Raw genomic sequence first — 17,905 nt, 5'->3', positions numbered from 1 at the left:
GCAGGCGGGCGGGTGCCCGACGCTGCCGGCGCCTTTGCGCATCCCGCTCCAGAGCGGGGGGACCCGGGGGACTGGGGGCTCCTCTGGCCCACCTTAACGTCTCTGAAAGTTGGTCAGGATGGAAAACCTCCCACCTGTCCTTCAGGGATCTCTGCCTGCTGAGGAAGGGACCCTCCCGGCTCCTCCGAGGTGGGGGCGCGGGGCTGTCAGGGTGCACGGGGCTTGGGCGCGGAATTTTTTTACTTTTCTATTTTTTTACAATTCCTGTCTTGTGACTTATTGAACGCTTTCTTCAAGTGTTTTCTCTGGAAACTTGTCTCAAATGAGGGCTGTGAGCCCTAACAAAGAAGGGTGTTGTTCGACAGCCAACAGGTGATGGGGTGAAACCTGAGTATATGTGTACATTGGAGTAAAGTCTGGCTGCTGTTTAAAATAGAATTTTAAAAATCAATGGGAGACTGTAAAAGGCAAGATTTCCTTCTTTCTAAATCTGTACACCCTTTTAAGGAGAGAGGGGGGAGCGTCCGTGAGAATACCTCTTTCTCGGCTGGAGGTTTGGGTCTTGCCTCACTGCAGTGTGTGCTTGAGTTTCCATCAGCGATGCGCAGAGCCAAGGATAACACGGGCAAATCAGATGTGTTGGCATGGGGCGATGCTTTGTCACGGGGTTTCCTCCTTTTGCTAAATGCAGGTAGCCTGCCTTTGCAGTGTGGCTCGTCAAAAGAAAATACCGTGAGAAGGATCGTCTGACTTCCAGCTGGAAAAGTGGTCTTGGCGCTAGGATGCTAGAGGAAGAAAGTAGTTAACTCCTCTGTTGGTCCTTGTATACTGGCTAAAGAAAAGGAAAACAGTTCTAGGGTCCATCTAGAATGAATGTCTTTTGAATAAACAAGTAGACTGGCTCTATTCCTTCCCGACTGCTCTGGGTAGTTCATTACTCAAAAGGACCCAGCAGCTGTGTGCTGGTGCTGATACAGATTCTCCTTATCAGTTCTGGATCCGGATTTCCCACACAGAGAGCTATAGAGCTCACCCAGCTATGTTATTTGTACTGTAGCTAGGGTACGGGACTTCCTGATCATGTGCATAATGCACATTGGAAGTAGGCTTTGAATTATTAATAGTTACTTTATGGCCGTTTATTGTTGTTATATTGTGCCCTTCCTCTTCTAATGTAGTTATCTTGCACCAGAGATTAAATAAGCAGGTGAATGGGCTGACCACGCTAATCTTGAGTCGTTGAGCTTTCATTGTGAATGGATGCGTGTGATATGCATCTTGTATCCCCTATAGCCTTGTTAACAAGCCTTCTAACAAAAAAGTTGTTAAAACAATTTGCCCTGCAGGACAGAGTAAAACAGCAGGGGGTGGGCAAGGAGATGTTTGTCTAACTTTGCTTACAAATCGTGACCTCTTCTATCTGGTCAGGGGGAACATAATCAGTGAGCTGGAAATCCTAGCATGGGGGTAACCTTCATATGGACTTCAGCAACAGCTTTGTTCTAAGTTTGATATCCCAGTATTTTGTGTACCCATAACTTTGTAATTAGGAGTGTAGTTTGTCTTTGCCTCTAAGGAATTTGTCATATGACTGTTTTAATTCATCAGTGGAAAAAACACAGTAATTGCTTTTCTTTTCAAATCAAATTTAGCTGTGTAACTCAATTATGTTATTCATAGTTGTCAACCTGCCAGTGAAAAACCTCTTTGTAGGCTATAAAGCCTTTTTTGAGAGGCAGTATTTGAACAGAGCTGAAACCTCAAAATGTTCCATGGTGTTTAGGAAAGCAAAGCAAAACAACACATCCTTGCTGTGTTTTGTAGGTGTCATGGCAGGAGTAGAAAGACCACCTTTCTGGTCATCCCTTGGAAAGCACTTATTTTTTCAGCTGTTGTTTATATTCATTTGAATCCTCCTTAGAATGTAATCATTTTAAACAGATCACTTTGAAGGATCAGTGAGGCTGGGGGGCAGGGAGGAAGAACCCTGTAGTTTTAAAATGCAAACCAAATTACACTTGAACAGGAGAGGAAGAAGACTCCTAAACAAGCAATTGCTAAAATAGTTCTTCAGATAGCCTGCTGTTAAGATAGGCTGGATTAGAAACCTTCTTCTCTGCAACCCCACAGTATTTATGATGTGGCTTTATTTATATGGGGTGTGTTGTCAATCATTTTATAGCCAGCTTCACATTCATGCTATAGGAGCATTTTTCTCTTAAAGTGAATTATGTCCTTTGAGCTGTCTTAATCTCGGTTTGTTGAGGTTTGTGGACCTTGCTTTGAACATTTCTAATCACCTTACCTGGGGAGGAGAACCCTCACTGTAAAGTTGCATTTTACATTTGGAAGTAAGATGTATTTTTCTTTTATTGTCTATCAGCCAAACTTTTATACTGCCCTGTATGACTGGAAACTGGACCTGCGGCTCTGTGGTTTCCTCTTGTTGGAGCTGGTGTGTGTGCGTTCTGAAATGGATGTGTCAGAGGAGGCCCAGGCAGGGCCTGTCTCTGCAGAAAAGCAGCCTTGTCTCTCTCTTACCAGTGCCTTGTCTTCCTTAGGAATTAGGCAACACTCCCACACTTCTGTACCTTTGCTGTGCTTAGGATCCTGACGTTGCCCAGTGCTGCTTTGTTCCTTGTGGGAGTAGTACGTAGCCTCAGTGCTCAAAATACTCAGAAAAGTTAATAAGTCATCATGCATTCAGATTTTGTGTTGTTTCCTTGTCTTTCAAGAGAAGTTGGAGATGTTAATCTTGGTCTTGTGGAGAGAGAGGGTTTTGAACAATCAGTATGAAGCAATTGCTGAGTCCCTTGGTGTGCTTGTGAGTGTTGGGTATTGTGAGAACAAGGCAGGAGTACACTCTGCTCAAGTGCCCAGGCACTGCCAGAGCTGAACCTGTCTCTTTGCCTAAATTATGTTTCAAATCTGCTTCCTGTGGGATGTGGTTGAGGTTGTGCTGCCTAATGGAATATTGTCAAATATGTTTAACCTACTGACTCCTTTTTTTCCTGGGATATTGGGCAGAAGTCAGTTCTTGAAAAGGGACCATTTGACCAATGTTCTTGCGATGCCCTAAGAATTTGAAATAGCAGCTGAGGTGTCAGTGAGTGGCACATTATTGCAAATCAGGCATCTGCCCCTTTCTAAAAGGAAATGGTAAAATAGTTCATCTGCTGCTAAGGTCATCTTGGAAGGAATTCACCTTCTCAATATTCCTAGTGACTTTATATTTAAGAATTACTTGGATATAGATGATGTGACACAAGCTGCCAAACTGAGCATCCCTATCCATCAGCAACAGTGAACACTGCTGCCTTTTTTTTCCTAGAATGATTTCCTAACTGCATCACGTTATTCCCCTGTCCCTCCTTCCTTGCATCCCAGTTTTATGCAAGCAATAGCAAAAGCATACTTGATGCATGACTTTACTTCCACCTGTAAGTGGGAAGGGAAAACAGTTCTCTATTTCTTGTCTTATCATTTGCCTCTGAGAGCAACTAATTCAAGGGATACAGTAGGAAGGCTGTCTTTCTGCTTTACATATATAGGATTGAGTTTTTAGGATTGAGTTTGGTTATACTTACCTTCCTTGAGAAAGACTGTAATATGGTGATGTTAAACTCAGAAGCTGTTGTGCTAACCTTTAGCTGCTCAACTTGAGGAAGATTTCAGACTTGTGCCTGACAGCTCACCAGCTTTCCAGAAATAGCCCATTCTCAGAGGGGAAGTTGGCAGGTTTGCTTGCCCCATCAAATATTAAATTAATCTTCTATTACAGTGGAGCTATGAAGTGTCTTGGCATCTTAGCAGTGCACCAAAAATAGTGTGTATGTTTTTGAACCAGAAGTTTTTGAAGTAAAGTTAAACAACTTCATTTTTTGGAGCACTAGCCCAGTGGAAGAGTTAAGTGATCCCACCTCTTTTTATGCGCTGTGGGAATGTATAGACATATTGAAAATAGGGCTAGATAAGACTATATACTGGATATTATAATTTCTCTGAGTTTGTAGCTTTTGGATGCATATGCCCACTTTTTATGGAGCAGGTTTGGGTTTATGTGCTGAGTTATCAGAACCTGGTACTAACCAGTGCCTCATGCTTGGAGGAGAAACTCCTGTTGAGTAACCAGCAGAGTATTTGGGTAAGCAGTCTTAAATCTTCCACCTGTGATCTAGGAGCAATTATTTTCTCCAAAACAGTGGTGATGAGACTGGAAATGTAATGTAGGACCCACCAGAAGTTTTTAGATTGCTTTTCTTGTTAGACCCACCAGCAAGGTTTATTAAAGGAGATCAAAATTTTCTACAGCTCGGATGTAGCACTGACAAAATTGGATCTGTGTTTAGATGAACAGGTGAAAGAATGTCCTGAAAGAGGGAAGGCACCGCTCACACGTAACATTGTACTGTAAGAGCAAGCTTCTCCCTGCCCCAAGAGGCCAGGATATCTGTTGTGTTAGGACAAATCCTCTGTGCTTTTGGTTATCTGTATTTCACTGAAATGCCTCATCTGAATTTCCTAAGAACTTCTGCTAGAATTAATGCAAGACATATATCTTGTTACGCTTTTTACTGCAGACTGCTTCAGATCTTGGTGGGAGCCGTCTTTGCCAGTTGTGACTCAAAACAATCCCACTGATATTAAGCTTTGCAGGCTTCATGAATCAACAAAATCATCTCCCTGTAGGGTTTTAAATTGACAGAACAATCATTATGCATTTTACAGACTAATCTGGCATAATTGGATTTCAGATATTTAACATGACCAACGCCCTTCCGCTCCCATACAGCCTTACCAAAGTTCTCAGAGGAATCCAGCAGATGCTCTTGCTCTGTGCCTGCCTTGTGAACAACAGGATGCTACTTGCACAACCATCTTACCCCAATAATTTCTTTAGTTTTTGACAAGTGGTTGCCATGTCTTTTGTTTTACTAGGTTAGTGGCTGTAATGACTTCAGGAAGAGCTTGTGTCATTCTTGTTAGCACCTGCTCAATGAGTCTTTCCTAGAGTTACCTAAATATATATATATCCTGTGATGTGAAACAAGCAGAACTGTAAAAGGTGACAAGTGTTAATACTGAAATATATTGTGGTTGCCAAAAGTGGTAATCTGTGTCTAGGTTTCTGGGATTTTTTTTCTTCAATAGTTTTATTTTCATAACTTTTTTGAGCACTTTTGAATTGCTTGTAGCAAGTTGTGATGAAGCATCACTAATTTATTGTTCGGGCAACACAAAGAATGCTAAACTGTTGTAAGATCATTTACACTGATAATTAGTTGTTCATGTTCAACTCTATTAAAGCTGTATTAATCTTTTTCTCCAGATCACTGCTTGATGAGCTGCAGCTGAAATATTTAACACTTCACACTTATGCCATTGGAGATGGAGCCCAAAGCCAATAACCTCATTTTTGGGTGTCAGCGAAGCTCAACCTCTGACGATGACTCTGGCTGTGCCTTGGAGGAATATGCCTGGGTCCCCCCAGGCCTCAGACCAGAGCAGGTACCAACCATGTTTCAGCATTTTAAAAATAAGCCTTGTAAGGATGGTCTGAGAGAGTGATATGCTGCCTCTGTAGGTCTAATTAAATTCTTAGAGTGTATAAAACTTTAATTCCTGTAGAACTTTTCACTTCTTTTGTGTTTCCTGTCCAATGGGGCTCTGTGTAGGGAGCTTAAAGGTCTCAGCCCTGAGGAGTTTTATGTTCCAAAAAAGTTCCCAGTCAAGCTTTTCCAAAAAGTATATGCTGCAGAGGTATGTATTGCTGAGTAAAAGCAGCATGGAAGCTTGCTTTCTTTTTGAAAGAAGTTATTAGGTTAAATTAAAGCTGATGGCATACCTCATGACATTGTGCTCCGTGGTCAAGTATTCCACTGCACTTGCATGACTCTTTAAATAATTAGGCATTTGACATCTAGAATATGGATGGTACGGCAGCGCATATAAATGAAAGTGTTCAGTCACTGTGACAGGTAATAATGTATTTCACGCTTGTTTAAATAGTTGTATGGCTGCCATTTGTTCATGCCAGGATTCCTCTTGCGTGGTGTCTGGAGCTGACACTTGTGCCTTGGTTGGGCTGTCCTCTCCCCTCTTTTCAGTCTTTTTTTGTGTCACATCACATGGCAGTGGGAATATAAGTGAAAGTATTGATGACCAAGTTGCTGTGGGAGACCAGAATGAACTGCTCATGGTATTGATGATATTGCAACTGTGCTGATGCTGTGTACTCAGTAATATTCAGAACTCAAGACTTCAGTGTTAAATGGCCAGGCTGGCTTTGCAACATCTGCTAAAGGAGGCAGAGCGATCCTGGCAAGCTTATACAGTCCATATTTTTAAAAAGTGCAGAAGATGTCTCTTTTTTGCAATGCAGAGATTTTCTTAATAATGAGTATATAACAAGTCAGCAGGAATTGCAAATAACAGGCTATTTTTAGGGCAACTCTTTTTATCACTTACTTAAGCATCTATAAGAATCCTGATGAATCAGACCTTAAGGCAAACAGTGAGCTAACATTTTGCCAGAACAATTAAATGCCCTAAAATAGCCCCATAATCCCAGCTAGCCCAAACTCACCAAAGATGGGAGGATTTTTCCCCCCGAAGGGTTTCTTATTTTGAGAACAGTGCAATAAACTTGAGAAAAGGGCATAAGCTATTTTAAAGGTTCACTTCTTGCTGCATGTTATCTTCTCCTGGAGCATCCTGAAATATAGTCAGTAGCAAGTAGGCTTATAGTAGACTTCAGTTCTTTAGATTTTGGTTAAATGAAGAGCAAGTCATGTTTTGTACTACCTGTCTCTCATAATTTTGATTGCTTCCTGACTTAAGTGACTGATTAATGCCTTTTTTTTCATCTGTCTTGCACAGTAACAAGCTGTTGACCTGAGCATTATTTAAATCTATGGCAAGTAATATTTTTGCCAATAGTCAGCTCTTACAGCCCCAGGCCTCGTGACAAGCTGGAAACTGCATAGGAAAAACAATAAATCTGTAGCTGTTCCACAAAAATATTTTTTGCCATTGGGCTTTGTCATAGTGTTCATTACAGCTTTCCTGTCATAATATTCTTCTGAAAAAAAAAAAAAAAAGAGTGAAGACTGATGCAAAAACGTTCATCCTGTGAAAATTTCCTGGTTAATTTGCATTTGATTGAAATGTGGCTGGATCCAGCCTCCTCCCAAGGGAAGGATGTTTCCACCTTCTTACCAAAGCCCACATGGAAGCAATGAAAGCTGATGCTGTGGGTGAACCTGATCAGCAGGAGACTACAAAACAGCTTTTGTCTCAACAATGTGTAAAATGCAGAGAGCAAATTAAATTTGTTTATATAGTGGCTGTTTTCTGGAAAGCTTCGTGCCTTGTGTGGTAAATTGCAGAGGGAAACTTAGAATTTCCATGGAGTTGTTGACCAGCCCTGAAGGGGGTGGGAATAATGAGAACATTAAATGTGCATAATTTATGATACCCCCCTAATTGTCACTGCAAATTGCATTCCAGAAAAGCAATTCAGCAGCTGGGTGCTAGTTTTATCAGAGAATTCAGGTTTGCTGAGCTGGTTCATCTGGCTCTTGTATTTTCAGCACAAACCCTGTCACAGTCTAATGTAGCGTGACCTCTTCTTCCTTAGTAAATGAGACCTGAGATAAAAGAGTAGCCAAAGGACACTGGCCGTGCTTGGGCCTGTGTGTCTCTGGGTCTGAACTCTGCATTTCTCCTGGTCAGGTCCAGCTGTATTTTGCCTGCTTGCCAGAGGAGAAGGTTCCTTACGTTAACAGCCCTGGAGAGAAACACCGGATTAAACAACTTCTCTATCAGCTGCCACCCCACGACAACGAGGTAAATGCAGAATTTAGGATGAACTGTCAGGACTTGGGTCTCCCTAGCAGCTTTTCCGTGGAGAATTACCTGCCTGTGTATTTATTACAAGCCTAAACCATGGCCTGCAGTGGCATCTGAGCTATAAAGCAGCACGGTGTGTACACTGAGTCCATTGTTCAGCTGTCCGCTTGGCTTGTGTGCAGATAAGAGCTGTCTGGAAGGACACTGCCTTTGCTTGTTAGGCAGGCTGGTGTCACTGCAATAAACTTAACACAAGTTGGTTTTATAGTGTTTGCAGCCACCCACCAATTACCAGGAACCTACAAATTCCTGGAATTGCATTGTGGCGCACAAAAAGGATGCTTTGTGATAGTAAAAGGTTTGCATCTCAGTTATGCAGTGTAATTTGGAGTAGAAGTGGAAATAACAAACAAGCTCTTTGTAAGGAAAGGGGCGGGGGTGTCAGTACTTAAAGTCTTGTGTATATTGCAACACTTAGTCGTGGGCACTTAACCATAAATCTAAAGGACAATATTATGGCTGATTTAGGTTCATTCCGTTATTTTAGTTTAGCAGCAGACTTTGGGCTAGCTTCTGAAAATCTTTCTTTTGCCTAAACAACTCCTCAGTTTAGCATGGTGGGTTTTTTCCTGTAATGAAAAAAAAAATCTCTCTCCATACTATTTTTGTGTTATGCCATATTACCTAAATATTAAGATGGTAGAGAAGGCAAGCAGAAAAAGTTTAATTATAATTGGCAGCAGGCCTGATGAATTCCTCGCATATATGCACTTACTTACTCATCTGTTCCATTAGAAGCTCAGTCTCTAATGTAAGTTCTCCTGTGTTTTCACTGGAAGGTGAGATACTGCCAGTCGTTAAGTGAAGAGGAAAAGAAGGAGCTGCAGATGTTCAGCTCCCAGCGCAAAAAGGAGGCACTGGGACGAGGCACTATTAAACTACTCTCCAGAGCAGTGATGCATGCTGTTTGTGAGCAGGTAACGTACTGGTGCCATAGGCTAGCTACAGGGCTGAATAATGTAAAACTATGGTCGGTATCTCAATATTAAAATTTAAACTTACCTCTGTCTATGTTTGAAAACAACAACAAAAGATTATTTTGATGAAGCTGCATGGAAGACGAAAGAAGGTAGTGCTTGCTTAAGCAAAATACAACCTTTGATACTACCGGGAATGAACTGAGTCTTTGATATATTTCCTACTCAAAAAAACCCCAAAACAAACCTAATGCTGACTCATATTAAATTAAAAGCAGACATATGCTTTAAAACATTATTTTGTATAAAATAAACTTATATTCGCAGAAGGTTCATTGAGATGCAATTCATCTAGACCAAAACTGATATTTTTTTTTCCTATTGTCAGAATTTTGGAATAAAATCTCATATTGGGCTTTGTGTTTTAACTTAGTTTAAATGCAAGAAGCTAGTAGTTTTAGATGGCAAGTGTGTTCACTTTCTGGTGTGTTTGTTCCCAGTGCGGTACAAAAGTCAACGGCGGTGAAGTTGCAGTTTTTGCCTCAAGAGCTGGGCCTGGTGTGTGCTGGCATCCCTCCTGTTTTGTGTGCTTCACATGCAACGAGCTTCTTGTTGACCTTATCTACTTCTACCAAGATGGAAAAATTCACTGTGGCAGACACCACGCTGAGCTTCTCAAACCTCGATGTTCAGCCTGCGATGAGGTAAATAATAATTCACGTTTTACAGCCAAGCTGCACTCCTATTGTTCAGCTGACAAACTGCATCACTTCAGAAATTCCTAACTCCAGATTCAGTCACTTAAGAAGACAGGATTCTGCTGCAGCAATGTGTTTGAAAGCTGAGGGATATTTAATTTCTTGTCAAACTGAAAATATTACAAGCAATAAGATAGTATTTAGAAAGCAAACACTTGCTTGTATTTAGAAAGAACATTCTCAAATATTACAAAATACTATCCTTATAGAAACTTCTGTAATAGTTGAGTTCCAAGGTGAGGTTCCTTTTTTTTTTTTGGCTTTAGAATGTACTGTTTTTCTTTCTTTTTATTTCTGTTGTGGGAGATTGTTGTTTCTATCTTTGTATTCAAAAGGGAGCAAAATGAAAATAAATTTTGTGTGTGAACTGCAGAGTTAGGATATTTTATATGCTCTAACTCCCAAGGTAAGGTTTAGGCCACTTAACTAAAAGTATCCTTTTTTTCCCTGAAAAGATAATTTTTGCTGATGAGTGCACAGAAGCTGAAGGTCGCCACTGGCACATGAAACACTTCTGTTGCCTCGAGTGTGAGACAATCCTGGGTGGACAGAGGTACATCATGAAGGATGGGCGGCCGTTCTGCTGTAACTGTTTTGAATCTCTCTATGCAGAATACTGTGAGACCTGTGGCGAACACATTGGTAAGTGTGTCCTTTTTAAGCATTAAACATACAAATTAAGGGAAAGCCAATTTATGAAATTATTTCACATTCCTGAAGTATGAATTCTGCAAGTAATTTTTAGAGAGACCCAGAGCATTGCTTTTTCTCTCTTTCCAGGTGTTGACCATGCTCAGATGACCTATGATGGACAGCACTGGCATGCCACAGAAACTTGCTTTTCTTGTGCTCAGTGCAAGACCTCTTTGCTTGGCTGCCCTTTCCTTCCAAAGCAAGGGCAGATTTACTGTTCAAAAACCTGCAGCCTGGGAGAGGATGTTCATGCCTCCGACTCTTCTGATTCTGCGTTTCAGTCTGCTCGATCCAGGGATTCCAGGAGGAGTGTCCGCATGGGAAAAAGCAGCCGCTCAGCCGACCAGTGCCGCCAGTCTCTGCTCCTGTCGCCAGCCCTCAATTACAAATTTCCTGGCCTTTCAGACAATGCTGATGACACTCTTTCTCGTAAGCTGGATGATTTAAGCCTTTCAAGGGAAGAGGCAGGCTTTGTTAATGAAGACTTCTGGAAAGGAAGAGTAGAGCAAGAAATGCCTGAAGACCCTGAAGAATGGGCTGAACATGAAGACTACATGACCCAACTTCTTCTGAAGTTTGGTGATAAAAGCCTCTTCCAGCAACCCACTGAAGTAGACATTAGATCAAGTGAACACTGGATTTCTGATAGCATGGTCAAGAGCAAGTTGGACTTGAAAAAAAATAATCCAAGCCTAGCAAGTAAGAAATATCAATCAGACATGTACTGGGCCCAGTCACAAGATGGTTTGGGAGACTCTGCATATGGCAGCCACCCAGGCCCTGCCAGCAGCAGGAAAATCCAGGAGCTGGACATGGAACACGGGGCCTCAGGATACAAACACGACCAAGCACCATGGTATGGAGGTTCACTCGAATGCTTGTCTGACCTGAAACAGCAAGAACAAAGTGTTCGAGACTCAATGGATTCCTTGGCTTTGTCTAACATAACAGGTAATGTGGAAATCAGTTACTGGTTTTGATGGGAAGGTCAACAGAAGCATGTGTGTTGGAGTATTTTGTAGGAAATTTTTTCATTTTAGTGATTTCTAAAAAGCTTTAGTATCAAGAGATGCATGTAAAGTAGGCAACAGCTTTTATCAAGCCCATAATCTTGTACAGGATATGTTTCTGTTGCTTAAATCCTATTAGATTTTGCTCCTTTTAAATTCTCTTTTTTTTGCTTTAAGCAGTGATGTTAAACAGAATAAGAACAGTCTTCAACTACACATTTATTATATACAAACTGCTGCTTTAAGTAATTTACTATTTTTCCATACCTTATGTATAAGAAGTTGCATTATATATTAGGATGATATTAAAGATGATCTACAAATCACTTTAGATAACTTCCTGATTTGCTTGTAAAAATATGTAGAAAAACTTTGAAAGGATGGTAAACTTCATAGCCTTAGGCAATTAGGTTTATGAGATTTTTCCACACTGACTAAAGGGAAACTGATAATGCACTGTTGTGAATCTCCTTGTCAAACATAACCTTATCCCCCAAAGGGATAAAGTGTGCATGAACCTTCCTTCCCTATTTTTGTCCAAAAACCCAGACCTGGCAGTTAAGACCCATTTGAAAAGTGGTCCAATCATGGTCTCTTTTCCTTCCCTCCTGTATCCCGAATTACGGCAGCTACTTGTCTAGCTGAGGCCCAGCCACAGGCTGGCTGCATTGGCCAAGCAGCAGTGAAGGAACTGAGGAGGGGAGCTTGGTTCAGGGGGCACAGGAGGAGGAGGAACTGGAGGTATTGCACTTGGGACCATCACAGGGCACATGATACTTTTGATGATTTTTTGAGAGGAAGGATCCTTCTTTGCAAGGCAGTGAGCTTGGCTTCCCTGTTGCAACAGCTGGAACATTAATTTGGCAACACTAGAAATGTGAAATTTTAGCCTTAAGAATGGCAAGCATAAACTGCAGAATAATTTTAAGTAATCCTTTTTTCTTAAAAGGCATACCTGTATGTATGTTTCAAAATTCTCGACCCATTGAACTTCTGCTCTTAATGTCCTCATGACAGCTAATTCCTTGGTCATCAGCGTTAATAGTTAAATGTTTTAAATCAAAACAAAGTTTATTGTGCTATGAAGGGAGTGGTTTTGGTAATAGTTCACAAAAACACTTGGTGACAAGAAATGTTTCATATTTTGTTATAATACTTGTCTCTTTGGTACTCCTCTCATTTTCTTCTTCCTCCTTTCTCCATTTCCACCACAGGGGCTTCAATGGATGGAGAAGGCAAGCCACGGCCATCTCTCTACTCTTTGCAAACTTTCCAAGAACTAGAGGTGGAGGACTGTGAGAAGATGAGCAACATGGGAACTCTGAATTCTTCAATGCTCCATCGGAGCACCGAGTCCTTGAAGAGCCTGAGCTCAGAGTTGTGTCAGGAAAAAGCATTGCCAGAGGAAAAGCCAGTGCATGTGCCTGTACTGAGACGATCTAAATCCCAGTCTAGACCACAACAAGTGAAGTTCTCAGATGATGTTATTGATAATGGAAGTTATGAGAATCTTGAAATACGTCAGCCTCCCATGAGTGAAAGGACTCGCAGGCGTGTTTACCATTTTGAAGAGCGTGGAAGTCGGCCTTCTCACCATCGCAGAAGAAGTAGGAAGTCTCGTTCAGATAATGCACTTAATTTGGCTGCAGAAAGAAGATGCTCTCCAAGAGAGAGATTCCGTTATTACTCCCCTCAGGATCATGAAAAATTTATTCAGAATAGAAGCTCACGTGAGCTTCGTGCCTATATTCAAAATGCAGAGCTGTATGGACAATATGCCCATACCAGGTCTGACTATGCACTGCGGAATCAGGTGGTTGATAAGTTCTTTGGATTGTATGGTGAGGAAGATGACTCCTGGTGTTCGACTTCATCCTCATCATCTGATTCTGAAGAGGAAGGATATTTTCTAGGACAGCCAATTCCACAGCCACGGTCATTGAGATATCCATACTATACAGATGATCTTTCTGGTCCAACTACTGCGTTATCCAGTTCTCAGTTTGGACAAAGGACAACCAAATCAAAGAAGAAGAGGGGACACAAGGGAAAAAATTGTATTATATCTTAATTAATTACTAGTATTTCTTAATTGGGAGGACCAGTCAATTCTGTAGCTACAGTTTGAACCACATCTTTTTTATATTAATAATTGTACTTAGGCAAATTGCTGAAGTTCATAATGCTTTGCCACTGTAAATGATAACCGTGCCAGAGTTTACATTGTAAAAGTAACATTCAGAAATGTCACCACGCCAAATGATCTGCTCAGATACTGCTAGGTTTACATACTGTGTTTCAGCTGTCAAAATACTGTTACTGCAGTTCTTAATACAGAGTTTTTGTAGATGTTTTATTTTATGCTCACTATTCACCTACACTGAATTATCTGAGAGAGAGGATTCAACAAAGATGAATAAATAAAAATGTCAGTCCTGTGCTGTAGGTATAGACACACAGGGTGATGTCTTCTTCCTCTTGCTGCCAAGAAAAAGAAGGCTCTATACTGTGCCCTTTCTTCATGGATAAAGCTCACTCTTCCTTGCTCAAGTTTCCATACAAAAACTGGATTCTTTTTATCTGGGAAAATGCTCCTTAAGAAAGCAAAAATCATAATGTGGGAGCTGAAATGCTTGAAGCTTTGATGTATCCTAAAACAGCAGTGAATGTTTTGTACATTTAACTTTCATGGTTTTTCCTCTACAATTTTTTGAGAAAGTGTGAGGTGGCTGGTTTTGGTTTGGGGTTTTTTTCATGCCTGTTTAAAGGAAGATATTAATTTAGCTTCTGGAATTGGACTTAGCTGCCAATGAGCGGTGATGTTTTTTCTGCCATGGCCCCCACCCCTCAGCAGTGAGAGAGGTACCACTGCTGGAGTCCTTTGCTCAGGCATGTAACCCCATTTAAGTCAATGGATCTACTTACATAACAAATATTTTCATACAGGCTTAAAGGATTAGGCTCCAGAATTGTGTCTTTTCACATGCATTATCCAGGTTTTAAAATGTATTAGCTGCAATTCTAAGTCAAAAAGGTTGATATTTATAATGTAGTATTTCATAGGCTTAAATGTATTCATAATTTAACAGTGCAAATACTAATGTACATATTGTACAGTTAAAATTTTAAAATCTGAATATTTTTATATCCCTGAATTTGAAGAAGTTTGTTACAATATCAAACTAGATTTGTTAGGGGTTTAACAGCAGTGTTATGGATGAAATATTGCTTGTATTTTAGTCAGGGGGTTTAAGTTGAAAAATGTTCAGTGCAAAACAGCTTAATTTTGTCTACTAGGTATTAAAAGCTCTATATGCATGGTGGGGCTATGTAAATACTCTCTAAGGCCCTCTTAATCTTGCAAGTATTATTTATGGGTCAAGCAAAATGTAAACTATATAAATGTAAAAACCACACAAGCTTGGAATATATCATTACAACCAGTATGCAACTCCTGTGGACGTGGATTTTTTTATTACTGTTCTCCCTCCTTCCCCAAAAATAATTTCTGAAGTTTGCTTACCTAAAGGAAGAGAGATACTGAGTGGTTCTAGAAGGCAAGCTGGCAAAAACTATAAAGTAGGAGGTAATCACAGTAGGTGCCTTAAACTCCAGACATGGAGCAGGAGCTATTTAAAGTTATAATAAACTTCTTCCACTGCTTTAAATAAAGGGCAAGAATTTCTTAACTGTAATATCCACTAATGAAGATAGTTCCATTTCACGGGCTTTTTTTGGTAAGAAGTGTCTATTGTTTCATTTAATTCCTTTCTTCAGGTGGTCAGAAAGCCAATGGCTGTAGCATTTACTAAGCTTGCCCTTCTTGAGGATAGAAAAGTATGGAAACAAAAGCAGCTAGAAGTAAAGGAGGGAATGAACATGAGCACTAGTTTGCACCAAATCAGGCTATTAGTAAGGGTAATCAGACAAGCAGTTAATTGCTTGTATTTTTCAGGGTAAAATGAGCAGCAGATCCTTTCCTCCCAGAGGTGGTGCTCACCACATAAGTCACTTTCCTAGTACACACAGTCTTGTGGAGGTGAAAGCTGATCAAAGCCATGCCTGGGTGCCTGGTGGGGTGCTTCCACCTGGCTGCTGCGGGGCTCAGGCAGCTTACCCAGCAGCCATGTGCCTGCTGGGCTCAAGCATGCTACAGCCACCACACTGCAGGGCTACGGGGCTGGAGATGCTGACTTGTTCATAACCTCCTCCAGGATGCTCCAATAATGATTAGGACCTTCCATTCTCACCTGCATTTCCAAAAATGGGAAACCAGCATCCTCAGAAACAAAATGCTGTGCCACTACTGCTGTGTCACATGTTGGAGACACGGAGAAATGTCTCCACAAGTAATTCCTCTGATGCCACACCATCTCCTGACATGCAGCAGATGTACTCTCCCAAACTGTAGTTAGTACCTTATGGAATATCAGTTCTCCTAGATTGTTAACGGCTTCTTAACACTTTTTTTGTTTTTAAAGATGACTGTATGACTCTATTTTTTAAGCTTGACATACATAATATCTTACTATTTTTGACAACCTCTTATGAGAAATGTTTCTAATTGATTTCCCTACCTTGAAGAAAATGATATAGGATATAGTGTCTGTGACCAGAGACAGTCACAAAAGCTCTAAAGTGTGGTTAGTGTTATTGGAAGTATTACCTATATTCCTAGTGGAGCATATACCCTGGCAGGCACCTAAGCATGACACAGCTCCTTACTCACTACCCCCCAGTGGGATGGAGGAGAGAAAAATGGAAAACTCATGGGCTGAGCTGAAGACCATTTAATAGAGAAAAACAAACTCCAAACAGAAAACCCTGAAGTGATACAAAAAAACTCACCAGCTCAGCATTAGCCAAGTAATACCCAGCCTGTCCTTGAACAGCAGCAGCCCTGGCAAACTCTTGCCCCTATCCCTAGTTTTATATGCCAAGCATGATGCCCTATCACCTGTGGGCAGTTGGGATCAGCTGTCCTGATTGTATTGCCTCCCAGCATCTTGTGCACTCCCACCCTCCTCACTGGTGGGGTGGGCTGAGAGGCAGAAAAGGCCTTGACTCTGGGTAAGCTCTGCTCAGCAACAGCTGAAACATCCCAGTGTTATCACCATGTTTCCAGGAAAAACCTGAAGCACTGCACCAGCCTTTATGAAGAACATTTAACTCCATCCCAGCCACACCCAGTACAACCTTCATGACAGTAAAAAATACCAAGGTAAAACTATCCTCATCAAAACTGAAAATCTTGCAGACAAGAGGGTGACAAAGATTTGGTCCTTCTCCGATACCTGGCATTATCTCTTTTCCTATCAACAGTGGTTTTGTTGCTGATTTTCACCTTTACTGCTCACATTGTCACTCAAAGCTGCCAACTCGCCCAAGTGAGGTTACAGAAGTAACCACTTCAGTCTCAGCAGACAGCACTAAATTTCCATACTCCTTCAATTTCCACCTTCTTTTTAATTAAAAGGGTATCCGCAACACTAATAAGTGCTAGGAGTAATTTCTGTTTTCAGGAGCTCTGAAGGTGACAAATTAAATTCCTCCATCACAGCATGTTTCCTTCCCCCAGTGCTCTTCCTACAGCTTTCCAGAGCCCCACTGAGGCTGACCACTGGACCAGGGACATTTTTTTTTTTACATTACATGAAACTAATCCAAAATACATATTTGTAAAGCAAACAAGAATAAAAGCCATATTTCTTCCTTAAGTTAAAGGACTTCCATATTATATTTTACTTACACCAACTGAAAGCTTACATCACAAAAGGTTAAATGCAAGCATTCAACACAATGCCAAGTATTAGATGGAAAATCAGTTACTCATCACTTACAAATGTGAATTAAACCTTTCACAGAAATAGCACTTACAAAAAACTCAAAAAACTCCCTAGTTCACATGTAAAGTTTAATACATTTTAAAAAACATCAGATTAAGCAAATGATTAGGCATAGTGAATGGGGTTACCTCAGGCTGGCAGCTGGTCACCAGTGGGACTCCACAGGGCTCTTCAATGGAGATAGACAAGTCAAATGTCTATTGAGTGAGTTTGCTAATGATACTAAATTGAGAGGAGCTGTGGACTCTCTCAAGAGGAGAGAAGTCCTGCAGAGAGATCTGAACAGACCAAGGAGCTGGGAGGCAATGACCAGCTGCATGAAGTTTAACAAGGGCAAGAGCCACATTCACCACCTGGGACAGGATAGTCCTGATTTTCTGTAAAATTTAGGGAATGAGGAGTTGGATAGCAGCCCTGCAGAAAGAGACTTGGAGGACCCCATTGATGGTAACTTATACTCAAACCAGCAGTGCCCTGGCAGCCAGGAGGGCCAACCCTGTCCTGGGGTGCATCAGGCACTGAATGGCAGCTGGGCAAGGGAGGGCATTGTCCTGCTCTGCACTGGGGCAGCCTCACCTCCAGTGCTGGCGGCAGTTCTGGCTGCCACAATATAAGGATATAAATCTATTTGTGTGCCCAGAGTAGGGTGATCAAGGTGGTGAAAGGAGGACCCTGGATGAGAATGAGGGGTGACCTCACTGCATTCTACAGGTTCCTCAGGGTGGGCAGCAGAGGGGCAGGCAATGAATTCTCTCTGGTATCCCGTGACA

General features: G+C 41.3%; 1 protein-coding gene across 6 annotated transcripts in view; it reads left to right on the top strand.

Moving 5' to 3' along the window:
- PRICKLE1 (prickle planar cell polarity protein 1) overlaps positions 1-14,744 on the top strand; it is a 65,876-nt gene extending 51,132 nt beyond the window's left edge. For 5 of the 6 annotated variants that reach the window (XM_064422462.1, XM_064422466.1, XM_064422465.1 and 2 more), the window contains exons 2-8: positions 5,330-5,508; positions 7,735-7,848; positions 8,691-8,828; positions 9,329-9,532; positions 10,042-10,228; positions 10,367-11,230; positions 12,504-14,744. In XM_064422462.1, the coding sequence (XP_064278532.1) occupies positions 5,377-5,508; positions 7,735-7,848; positions 8,691-8,828; positions 9,329-9,532; positions 10,042-10,228; positions 10,367-11,230; positions 12,504-13,360 (2,496 nt within the window). In that variant the 5' untranslated portion in view covers positions 5,330-5,376 and the 3' untranslated portion in view covers positions 13,361-14,744. Of the gene's footprint in view, positions 1-168; positions 190-5,329; positions 5,509-7,734; positions 7,849-8,690; positions 8,829-9,328; positions 9,533-10,041; positions 10,229-10,366; positions 11,231-12,503 lie in introns of those variants that run through there. The other variant, XM_064422468.1, reaches the window with a different exon arrangement.
- The last annotated feature ends 3,161 nt before the right edge of the window (positions 14,745-17,905 follow it).

This window comes from Passer domesticus, chromosome 5 (assembly GCF_036417665.1).
Source record: "Passer domesticus isolate bPasDom1 chromosome 5, bPasDom1.hap1, whole genome shotgun sequence".
In the NCBI taxonomy this organism is placed as follows: Eukaryota; Metazoa; Chordata; class Aves; order Passeriformes; family Passeridae; genus Passer; species Passer domesticus.
The sequence above is the reverse complement of the archived record's forward strand: the minus strand, read 5'-3'. Positions and strand labels throughout refer to the sequence as shown.